The sequence below is a fragment of the Arachis ipaensis genome, chromosome B7 (assembly GCF_059453495.1).
Source record: "Arachis ipaensis isolate K30076 ecotype BB chromosome B7, ASM5945349v1, whole genome shotgun sequence".
Lineage (NCBI taxonomy): Eukaryota > Viridiplantae > Streptophyta > Magnoliopsida > Fabales > Fabaceae > Arachis > Arachis ipaensis.
Window position 1 is genome coordinate 134134077 of NC_142442.1, and position 12646 is coordinate 134146722.

General features: G+C 37.4%; 1 protein-coding gene across 1 annotated transcript; it reads left to right on the top strand.

Annotated features, from left to right (window-relative positions):
* The first annotated feature begins 1014 nt into the window (after positions 1-1014).
* Positions 1015-2985, top strand: LOC148554228 (zinc finger BED domain-containing protein DAYSLEEPER-like). The gene is made up of 3 exons (XM_088495047.1): positions 1015-1074; positions 2354-2450; positions 2537-2985. Exons 1-3 carry the CDS (start codon positions 1015-1017, stop codon positions 2983-2985), a joined length of 606 nt encoding a protein of 201 aa, XP_088351173.1.
* Positions 2986-12646: the final 9661 nt, after the last annotated feature.

The window sequence follows — 12646 nt, forward strand, 5'->3', positions numbered from 1 at the left end:
TTTTTGATGCAGAACTCCTACATTACATTCAATTAAACCATCAACGATGAACAATAATTTTCACAAACAAAACAACGTTATTCACCTACCGAATCATGAATTACTAACAAAAATATTAACTACAATTGAACCATACCTCAACCACTTGATTGGATTCAAAACAATAATCCACTTCACTCTAGTTTAATTGATAATCTGAACTTGAATCATTCATTATCTTCAACAATGAGATAACTGTTCAAAATTGATTTTAGAGCTTGATTTCAAAAACTTAGAGAACAAAAGAAATCGCGAAAAATGAAGAAAGAGAATGCAGAGAATGAATGAAGAGAAACGCAGAGATGGAAGAGAACGTAGATCGAAAATGTTGAGAAAATTCGAAAAAGGCAACGAAATCCTTTCAAAAAAGGCAGTTATATATTCACGTGTTGATTGAAAAGTTAGTTAGATAGTGGCACGTAGAGGTGTACATGGCCCGGTCCGGCCCGAAGACCCGACTCGGACCCCAAGGATTTTGGGCCATGATGGGCCGTACCCGAAGTGACCCGGGGAAAAGAAATGAAACCAGAGAGAGGGATGAAACCGGGACTGGACCATAGCTCGGGTCACCCGGATTCGGCCCGGTATAGAATCATAATTCACATTTCATATTTCACAATGAACTAGGGCACTTTCATACAGCCACGAGTCCACTATCCATGACCTCACAAGCCCTCTTCCACATAGTCATGCACCCTGCCACAGTCCCGTCTTAGCCCTTCCCCTCAGGCCCTCACAGCGCCGCCGCCAGCCTTCCCATCGCAGCCTTCTTTGTGCCTCTCACCAACCGTTGCATTCTTTCCCTCTCAGCCCTCTCTCTGTCTCTCACCAGCCACCATGACAGCGTCCATCACCGCTCCCCAGCCTCGAAGTCACGACGGTGGTGCACTGCTTTTCGCCTCCCGGTGACGACGTCCCTCGACGACTGCAAATGACCACGGAGCTTCTCTGACCATCAAGACTTGAAAGACGACGATGACTGCTTCTGCTGCTAGTCTTCTTCTTCTTCTCTTCTCTGACCCTGCTCAAGCTAAGGTAAATAATTAATGGTTTGAATTTCTGATTAAGAATTTGATTATTAGAATTTCTTATTAGGGTATTGACTATTGGTGCCATGGTGCATGCTTTTTGCCGATGATATCATCTTTATGGGAGAGTCAAGGGAATACCTAAATAAGAAGTTGGACTTATGGAGAGAAGCTCTAGAAGTGTATGGTCTGTGCATAAGCCGTAGCAAGACAGAATATATGGAATGTAAGTTCAGTCTGAGAAGGAAAAACCCAAATATAGAGGTGAAGATTAGAGAAAACATCCTATGAAAAGTTAAAAGTTTTTAGTATCTTAGGTGCATCATACATGATAATGGAGAGATTGAACAGGATGTAAATCATAGGATCCAAGCAGGTTAATCAAAATGGCAGAGTGCATCTGGTTTTATATGCGACAAAAAAGTTCCTTTAAAACTTAAAGGTAAATTCTATCACACTGCTACAAGATCGGCTATACTTTATGGTACGGAGTGTTGGGCGGGGGAGCACAAACATAGGTTGAGTGTGGCAGAGATGAAGATGTTGAGATGGATGAGTGGTCATTCGCGATTGGATAAAATAAGGAACGAAGATATAAGGGAGATATTTGGAGTAGCACCCATTGTGAAAAAAATGGTTGAATCGCGTCTCAGGTGGTTTGGACATGTGAGAAGAAGACCGATAGAACACCCAGTTAGGATGGTGGATGAGATGGAAGATAGACAAGGGGCGAAAGGCAAAGGAAGACCTAAGAAGACCATCCATGAGGTGGTCAAACGTGATCTACATATAAACGGTCTCTCTGTAGACATGATACATGACAGAGCCCAATGGCGTCATTTGATTTATGTAGCCGACCCTACCTAGTGGGACAAGGCTTTGTTATTGTTTGTATTGAGGCTGAGTTGATTGAATCTAAAACCTTGTGTGCTTGGATGTTCCAACTAGGTAAAATTCTACCTATCTAATGTTGGAGTATGCCGAGAAATTTAAAAAAGCTTTTGATAGAATTTATGATCAAGAACCTGATTTTCTTAGATAGTTTGGAGAGGATAGTGGAAAAAAAAAGAAGAAAAGTTGGTCCACCTACACCTCTTGATTGGCAACATACTAGATTGTTCATTGAGTTTTTGAGAATTTTCTACGAGATAACTTTGAGTTTCTCATCTTCTTTGCATGTTACATCAAACAAATATTTTCATGAAATTACATTTATTACTTCTCAATTAATATCTTGGAGCCAAAATCATTCTGAATTATTAGAAATTATGGCATGTTCTATGAAGAATAAATACCATAAATATTGGGGACCTATTGACAAATTTAACCCATTGTTACTTATTGCTGTTGTATTTGATCTTCGTTACAAACTAGATTATCCCTGTTGGTGTTTAGAGGATGTTTATGATAAAGAAGTGTCTACTAGTATGACTGATTTTGTTAAACTTACATTGGAGACTTTATATAAGTTGAAAAGGAGGTTGCAGATGATAAAGGAAGGGAGGATGGTGGAAGTTCATCTGCTAGAGATGTCTTGGATGACAATACTAAAGTATCAATTGGTGCCAAGGGAGTTTCTGAAAATAGAGTGAATATATGGAAAAAACAAAAAAGAGCAAAGGCTAATACAGATAGCAAGTCAGATGTGGAGAGGTATCTGACCGAAGATACTGTGGAAGATGAGAATTTTGATATATTGGCTTGGTGGAAAGTGAATGCTTCAAAATACAAGATTTTTTCTCTCATAGCCCGTGATATCTTAGGTACTCTGGTCTCAACCGTTGCATCTGAATCATACTTTAGTACTGGTGGACGTGTGCTTGATGTCTTCTGCAACTCTTTCTTATCATTAATGGTTGAAGCTTTGATATGCACTCAAAGTTGGTTGTGCCCTTCTAAACAAGAAGTTGGAGATTAAGAGTTTGATCAATTTAATAGTAGTCAGAGGATTGTTGAAGGTACATTTATAATATTTTTATTATTGTGACTTAATTATTTGAAGTAATAATCTCTTATATGAAAATGAGTAATTTTATATGTTTTGTAGGTTTTACTAATGTATCCACATCACAAAGAACAAGTTGACAACATTAATAGTAATTAATGAATGATGACTATTTTTCTTGGTTAATATTTTGTGTTATAAAGACTATGAGTTAAAGTTCTATGTTTAGGAAGTACAAAATTTTAGACTAACGCATAATATTTTGTGTTATTTGTATGTGACTTAACTATTTGGTGTTATTAGACAATATTAGTATTGATTGTGATTATGCTTTAATTTTAGATAATGATTGGTTCTTGTTATAATTTGTTATGTGAATTTTACTATGTGAATTGTGAAATAACGGTTGGAGATTTGGAGATTTTCACATGCTAAAGGTCCGATTTTTATCGAATTTTTTATTCGATTTTCACTCAGTTCGAAGGTGTATAGATTTCATCGGGTCTATGGTTGGGTTAAAGTCTAAAAAATAGGTCCGGTATATATTTCGGGGCAAGTCTGAGTTAGGACAAATTAAACCCGGTGTGGCGGGCCCATGTCCAACCCTAATGGCACGTGAGGTGAATTAGGTTAAAGAGACTTGTATGGACTTCCGGACTTGTATGTGTAAATGACTTGTACGTGGAGAATATCTATCTATCTACTTAATATACTAAAATTGCGTTTTCTCCAAACTAATGAAAGTGAGGTGTCAATTTCTCATGAATCCATTTTCCCTCCAAAACGAATGCATTTAATAAATAATGCATAATTATACTAATTTAGAAAAATATCTTTATTATAATTATATAAAATTAATATTTAATGCATTATTAAACTACTTATCAATTATCAATCAAAAATATTTTTAATAATAATAATAATAATAATAATAATAATAATAATAATAATAATAATAATAATAATAATAATAATAATAATAATAATCATCTACTTATCTACTTAATATACTAAAATTGAGTTTTTTTCTAACTAATAAAAGTGAGGTGTCAATTTCTCATAAATTCATTTTTCCTCCAAAATGAAAGCACTATTCTCTCTTATAAATTTATTTTAGAAAAATATCTTTATTATAATTATATTACAATTATATTACAATTAGCATTTAATGAATAATGCATGATTATACTAATTTAGAAAAATATCTTTATTATAATTATATAAAATCAATATTTAATACATTATCAACTAATGAAAGTGAGGTGTCAATTCTTTATGAATTCATTTTCTTTTCAAAATAAAAGCACTATTTTCTCTTCTAAATTTATTTTAGATAAATTATAATTCCACACTGAATATACGTGACAAATCAAAAAAATTTGGCAAGTTAATGGAATCAAATCGTATTTCTATAACATATATAAGAATGTATATTTCTATTATATAAAAATTGGATTTATGCACTTAATGATAGAGCTAACGTGGCATACTTCTGAGCGTGTTTCTTAATTTATTTTTTATAACTCATTGAATATAATTTATTACAGTAAATTAATTATATCAACTAATTGATTTGATTAGATATTTAAATATCACATGATTTATTATAATTTATATCAATCAAGTAATTTTAATTTATTATATCAATTATTTTAATTCATTAATTTATAAGGTACATAATAACATAGATGATTTGTTACTTATACTAATTAAATACAATAAATACAGATTAATTTAGTTATAAAAATCATTGTCTCCTATGTTTTTCTATTTATTTTTTAATTCATTGAATCCAATCAATTATAATAAATTAATTATATCAACTAATTAATTCAATCAATTATTTCTTAATTTATTTTTTGAATTCAATAAATCAAATAAAATCAATTATACTATTATTTGTACCCATTAATTGTTTTTTTATTCCTTCTATTTTTATTTTACCACTATAAAAGACCATATATACTAAAAGAAAATATCATTTGTTTACCAATTACTCTTTCATTGGGTAACTTTTACAATAATTCTTTTTCTTCCTATGAGACGTCGTCGCAAGAAGTCAACTAACCTGGACACAAACTACTACACACTCTCCAACTCCCGTGCTCATCATTCAGAGCAATATATGATATGTTATCCATGAAGCATTTATAAACCATGGTGTTATTATATGCATAAATAAAAAAAAATTGTATTTAAACTTAAGTCATTTACCTGTTTGTGTGGTATATTGTAGTGTGAAATTATTTTCAATTTGTGTTGTACAATGATATTATGGTCTAATTTAAACTTTTACTTTAGAACTGTGTTATGATTTTATTTCATCATTTTCTCTTAGATATCAAGTTGACGTATTTTTATTTATTATTATTGAAACGGATGTGATATGAAATTTACAAAAAAAAAACCCTCACACTTGTAACACCCTACTACACAGTGTTTTATGCTTAAGTCATAGAACAGAGGTAGTGTGGTATTACAGACCTTTAATAGTAAGGATATACATATAATACTGAAAGAAATAATATACTAGGAGCCTTGAAACAGAGCGGGTAAACAAAAATCGCAAAATAAAAAGCGCAACGCTCAAGGAATAGGATTACTTGCGTGCTAAGAAACCTAATAGGAACATGATAAAACAATAAACGAAGGGATAAAGAAAAGCCAAGGAACAGCATAACTAGCCTCTGACTCAGCCTGCGAAGCTAAGGCTGGCCGGAGGATACATATATACATATAAACATACATAAGTGTCCCCAAAATATACCAAAATACCAAAGTAAACTCCTATCTCTCCCTCAACCTCTAAGAGGAGCAGCATACATAAGTTACTTGGAGAGTAAGCTACACATATACATACATATATACAAATAGAAACCAAAATATACCCAAGGACTACTTCGCTTTCCAGAATCCAGACGCCTAGCGAGGAGCCTCTCGACCTGCATCTGAAAAACAACAATACAATATGGAATGAGAACCGGAGGTTCTCAGCATGGTAAAAGTGCCACGCGTATAAGAAATACGGTCCTGAGAATACCATAGGCAATCCTAGAACTCCGTTATTCAATTATCCAACTTAAGTACTAAACAGAAGCCATAAACAGGGGTAGGTATTCTAAATCTGCCTAACTTACTCAAGTTCAAGCTTAACCTAACATCAAACCATTTCCTCCGTTTTCTCCATCCTTTCATCATTCAGAATGTAACAGAAACAAGCAACCAAACAAGTTCACGCACAAGTAATGATCAAATAGTACAAATAGCAAGTATAACAAATAGCAGGTAATATATATCAATTAGGCATACCCAAAAAATGCATAGCAATCAATACAAACAAATGCATATGATGCATGCCTGTCCTATGGCTGATGGGGCCCATCTGTCGGTTATCCAGCCAACCCGACAAGTCCGAAAACCTTAGACTGTCCCCCGTCGCGCATCCCCAAGAGTCTATGCATAGAGTTCACATTCAATCATCATATAATCACTCAATGGGGGCTATCCATACCCGGGAATTTATACGTGCCCGGTCACCCTTACGACGTAGGGTCAACAGAGTATCGAGATTCAACCTGGAACACGTGGTGGCGAGCCACGGCTCTTACCCAGGGAACTCGTATCTCAGATAGCATTATTCATAAGCCATTTCATAGTCATAATCATTATTTAATCATTCATCAAGCCATGGCATATTAACTCCTTTTATTAACAACCTCCCTTTCACATTTTTCATCGTCATTCCCTTATAATTCAACTTGATTACCCTTTCCGGGTCCTGACCAAACTTTTTATCAAACTCTTCTCATCCTTCTTAATATCGAATAATCTTAAAATCAACCCAACTCTAACATTAAATCAATCACATCACACGAGGATTGAACTTTAACTTCTCGAACTCATGACTATCACTAAGACATCCTCGACACTCTATTTTCTTTTCTGTTTTTAATATAGCAAATGAACTCGGAATTGCACAAACTTTATGTCCAGGCGTTCATATTGAAATAAGCTTTCTAAAAAACTAAATATCATAATTTTCTGATTTTTCTAGCCTCAGGAATAAAGGAAAAACTGTGACTGCTCTGCAGTGCATAAAACCAGAAAAACAGCAGCAGCATGTGATATTCAAAATTCAATATAAAATCCAAGTTAAATCCAATGACTTTGAAAATTAATTTAGTTAAAATTTACTCATCCAGGTTTCTTTCTCAATTGGTTCTGAGTCAATACCATTTTTAATGAAAAAGTTACATTACCTGGAAGTTAAGTAAAAATGAGACAAAATCTGTTTTAAAAACCAACAAGCTTAGTACCTTTCAATTGGAATAACTTTTATTACAAAACTCCAATTAAGCTAAATTTTGATTTGAGAACCCCTAGCTCATCTAAAAACAAGTGTGTCTTGGTTGCAATCCAATTTCTATTTAATTCTAAGAGTTACAAGCATTGGAAGTTGATGCATAGCTTGCTGAAATCTGTTTCTTTTTAGTTTTGACCACCAATATTCAAAAATTCACAGCTCCCAATCCTCAACTCTTAAAATTCTGAAATTTTAGAGAACTAAAGAAAGTTAATCAAATTTTATAACAAAATTGGTTTCGCTCCAAAACTCAACTCGTAAAAGTCGCAGCAAGACAAACAAGTTGCTGCCTGTTTGATCTTTTCTGCTGCTGGACAGATTTAACAACCTAACTTTAAAAATTTGCCATAAATTGTATATTTAACAAAAAAGTCCCAAAATTTCCAGTTTAGTTCCTTATATTCCCAAGTTTAGCCCAAACTTGGTCTCATGCAATTCCGATCATTATATAATTAGTTACAGCATATACAATACCACCACAACACAACTCTACATCCTTATTAACAAACACCAATTCTAATCCATCATAAATAAATATAAGAGCACACCATTAATAGCTTTCACACCTCATAATTCTAATATATAAATTCACTAACAAATCTATTCTAACAACATTACAAGGCTAATCATTAAATACAACAAACAATCCAACTTATTCTATGGTTCCTCTAACCTAAGTTTTCACAACACCGTAAATATTAAACGTGCGAAACTTAAACCATACCTTGGCCGATCACTTAATTCACCCAAGGCAGCTTCTCAACATAAAATCACAGCCCCTCCAAGCTCAATCAAACAGCCCCAAAGCAAGCCTTGTCACCAACAAAGCTCCAAGTAATCCAAATTCAAGTTCAATGCATAAACACCCTCTTAAACTACACCTAATACACATATATATGTTCCAATTCAGTTCTCTATTACCAAAAACAAGATTGAGCTAGGGTTAGGGTGTTCTTACCATACCCATATGCTCAATAGCTTGAGCCCACAAGTTCCGGAATCTAACTTGAACCTAGAACACAAAAATTGGACAAGATTCACTATAGGTTTTCAAGTTTACCAAAGAAAGAGGGATAGAGATTCTGAACTCAATAGAAGGCTTACCAGAGAAATTGTTTGGATAGAAAGGTAGAGCTCGACGCGCTGAGCGCGTGGCCGCGAACGGTGCGGCAATCGGAGCCCGGATGAGGAAGTTATGGTAGTTGGAAGGAATGGTGAGGGTTAGGTTTCTTCTCTTCTCCCCCTTGCTGTGTTTTTCGTTGCTGTGGTGAAATGGAGAAGATGAAGCTGCTGCTTCATTTATGTTAGGGGCCCGGTTGAACCCATGGGTCCGGGTTGGGCCCCGGTTCAACCGGTTCGGCCCTTCCGGTCCGATTTTGGGCCAAATTATCGAAATTGGTATCAAAATTTTCGTTTCGATGAGCTCTATCCTATTTTAATATTAGTTTTGTATTTTTAACTTTCCTAATTAAAATTCAATATATTAACTAATAATTTACCGATTTTAGCGGGGTTTACATCCTACCCACCTAATTAGGAATTTTGTCCTCAAAATTCAGAGAGAGTTACCTGAAAAGAGGTGTGGGTAGTCCTTTCGCATCTCTGATTCAAGCTCCCAGGTATGTTCTTCAATACCTGCCCGACTCCAAGCTACTTTCACCAAAGAAACTTCCTTTCCGCGGAGACGTTTGGTGCTGGTATCATCAATCCTAACCGGAGTTATTGGAAGCGTCAGGTCTTCTCTCACTTGGACTGATTCCGGTTCTAGGACATGACTAGGATCAAAAGTGTATTTACGAAGCTGCGATACATGGAACACGTCATGCAGGTTCGAAAGATGTGGTGGTAACGCGATCCTATACGCCACTGGTCCAATTCTCTTCAGGATTTCAAACGGCCCAATGTAACGGGGATTTAACTTCTTGGTTTTGATGGACCTCCCTATTCCAGTGGTTGGAGTAACCTTCAAGAAGACGTACTCTCCTTCCTCAAATTCTAGAGGCTTCCGTCTTCGGTCTGCATAGCTCTTCTGACGGCTTTGAGCTTCAAGCATTCGACTTCGAATTCTCTTTATTTGCTTAGTGGTTTCACTTACCATTTCAGGTCCTATCAAGCTCTTTTCTCCTGCTTCGTACCAACATAATGGAGACTGGCATTTTCTTCCATACAAAGCCTCATATGGAGCCATTCCAATACTTGCATGATAGCTATTATTATAAGCAAATTCTACCAAAGGCATATATCGATCCCAGCTCGCCGGTTGATCCAAAACACAAGCTCTTAACATGTCTTCCAAGGTTTGGATTGTTCTTTCTGATTGGCCATCCGTCTGAGGATGATAGGCAATGCTTAAGCTCAATTGAGTGCCAAAAGCTCGCTGAAATGCACCCCAGAACCGTGATGTAAAGCGAGGATCTCTATCCGATACAATGGTGGAAGGTACGCCATGTAACCTCACAATCTCCTTTATATATAAGCGCGCCAACTCCTCCATAGAACAACTTATCCGAATAGGCAGAAAATGAGCTGATTTGGTCAATCGGTCTATAACCACCCAAATAGCATCACAACCGGTCCGAGTCCTTGGTAAGCCCAAAACAAAATCCATAGCAATGCTCTCCCATTTCCACTGTGGAATCTCCAAAGGTTGAAGGGTTCCTGCTGGCTTTTGGTGTTCGATCTTAACTTTCTGACAAGTTAGGCATTTAGAAACATGTAACGCCACATCATTTTTCATTCCTGGCCACCAGAACATCGTTTTTAAGTCTTGGTACATCTTAGTGCTTCCAGGATGAATGGAGAACCCGCTCTTATGAGCTTCCTTCAATATGTTATGTCGCAAATCCCCAACATCTGGCACAATTATCCGGCCCTTGAACCTCCACAATCCATCTCTATCTTCTGACACTCTCCATTGCTTGCCTTTCTCAATCGCCGGCAAAATCTTATACAATTCTTGGTCGTTCTGATGAGCCTTTATCAGTTCAGCCTTGAATTCGCTTGAGATCTGTAATTGGCTTAAGCATAAAGTCCCAAACTCTTCTCTGATTCCCAATTTCAATCCTTCGAAGGCTCTCAACAACTCTTCCTCTCTCAGCATCATCCAAGCAGCACATAGGAATTTTCTACTCAAGGCATCCGCCACTACATTCGCCTTTCCCGGATGATAGTTTAGCTCGAAGTCATAATCCTTCAGAAGTTCCATCCACCTCCTCTGACGCATATTCAATTCTTTTTGTTCAAACAGGTACTTCAGACTCTTATGGTCCGAGAAGACTTGAAATTTCACTCCATAGAGATAATGCCTCCAAATCTTCAAGGCAAAGACAACGGCTGCAAGTTCCAAATCATGAGTCGGATAGTTTCTTTCATGAGGTCTTAATTGACGTGAGGCATAAGCTACAACCTTATGATGCTGCATCAACACGCATCCTAAACCTTTCAAGGATGCATCACAGTACACCTCGAATGGTTCTCTCGGCTCAGGCAACACTAATACAGGGGCGGTAGTCAATATCTGCTTTAAGGCAAGGAAACTCTCCTCACACTCGGGAGTCCACACAAAAGGAACATCCTTCCTGGTCAGCTTCGTTAAGGGTAAAGCGAGCTGTGAAAACCCTTTAATGAACCTTCGATAATAACCTGCCAAGCCTAAGAAACTCCTGATTTCCGTCACTGAAGTTGGCCGCTCCCAATTCATCACCGCCTCAACCTTAGCGGGATCCACTGCTATTCCTTGTTTACTTACCACATGACCAAGAAATTTCACCTCAGACTTCCAGAACTCACACTTGGATAGCTTGGCATACAACTTCCTATCCTTCAGAATTTGTAGCACTGTTCGCAAGTGTTCAGCATGCTCATCCTCAGTCTTAGAATAGATAAGAATGTCGTCAATAAACACAACAACAAACATATCTAGATATGGATGGAAAATTCTGTTCATGTAATCCATGAATATCGCCGGAGCGTTGGTTAGTCCGAAGGACATCACGGTATATTCATAGTGGCCATAGCGCGTTCTGAAGGCAGTCTTTGGGATATCCTCATCTCTAACCCTTATCTGGTGGTATCCGGATCGTAGATCAATCTTGGAGAACACGCCAGCTCCCTGTAATTGGTCCATCAGGTCATCAATCCTTGGCAGCGGATATTTATTCTTCACTGTAACCTTATTCAGCTGCCTATAGTCAACACATAAGCGCATGGTTCCATCTTTCTTCTTCACCAATAATACTGGCGCACCCCACGGAGATACACTTGGTCGGATAAAATTCTTACCCAACAGATCCTCCAGTTGAGACTTCAATTCGGCCATTTCTAGAGGCGACATCCTGTAAGGAGCACTCGAGATTGGTCCGGCCCCAGGTACTAAATCAATAGCAAACTCAACTTCCCGTTTCGGTGGAAATTCATCAATATCATCAGGGAACACCTCCGAAAACTCACACACAACTGGGATTTGTTCCAAATCTTGATCATCACCCGAAACACCCGCAGCTAGCAACAATATCCCCTGACATTCAGCCCCAGAACAGTTCACCATCATGGAATTCAAGTAGTAGTTATTCACTACAACCGGCCCTTCAGTGTCTTCAGGCATGAAATACACTGTTTTCGCCGAGCAATCTAATAGAACGCGGTTCTTGGATAACCAGTCCAATCCTAGAATGAGATCAAGACCAGTCATCGTCAAACAAATTAAGTTATGCACGAAATCACGCCCTTGTACTCGAAAAGGAACTTGGGGGCACCCTAATCTAGTCACCATAGCCTCGTGGGTAGCATTATATACCTTTAAATCATACCCCAGTACTACTATTTTCAATCCTAGCTTATCAGCCTTCTCAAATGCAATAAAAGTATGTGAAGCTCCAGAATCAAACAAAGCATTCAAAGTTTTACCCGCCATCTCACATTTACCTCGGATCAATGCCTCTGACCCCTCAGCGCCTATAGAAGAAGTAGTGTATACCCTTCCTGGTTGCTGCACCCTGCCTGTCTCATATCTCTTCTTCTCGGGGCAACCACTAGCCAAGTGTCCCGGCTGCCCACAGGAGTAACAGACTCCAGTCCCAAACCTACATTGTCCTGAATGATACTTTCCACATCTGTGGCAACTCATATCCTGCTGTGGCTGCTTACCCTGTCTCCTTCCCTGATTAGCATTGGTATTAGGCCTCCTGGAGTTGCCTTGCCCCTGATTATTCTGAGGAACAAAGCTACCACGCTTGAACTGTCTGCCTCTGGGTGCAAAATTTCTCCCTGTGG

What these genes read in the sequence shown, in the direction of transcription:
- LOC148554228 (XM_088495047.1), top strand. Translation starts at nt 1,015, where the DNA reads ATGACTGCTTCTGCTGCTAGTCTTCTTCTTCTTCTCTTCTCTGACCCT. An exon ending in CTGACCCTGCTCAAGCTAAG is followed by an intron (nt 1,075 to 2,353) that starts GTAAATAATTAA and finishes TGTTCTATGAAG; the next exon opens with AATAAATACCATAAATATTG. An exon ending in TTACAAACTAGATTATCCCT is followed by an intron (nt 2,451 to 2,536) that starts GTTGGTGTTTAG and finishes ACTTTATATAAG; the next exon opens with TTGAAAAGGAGGTTGCAGAT.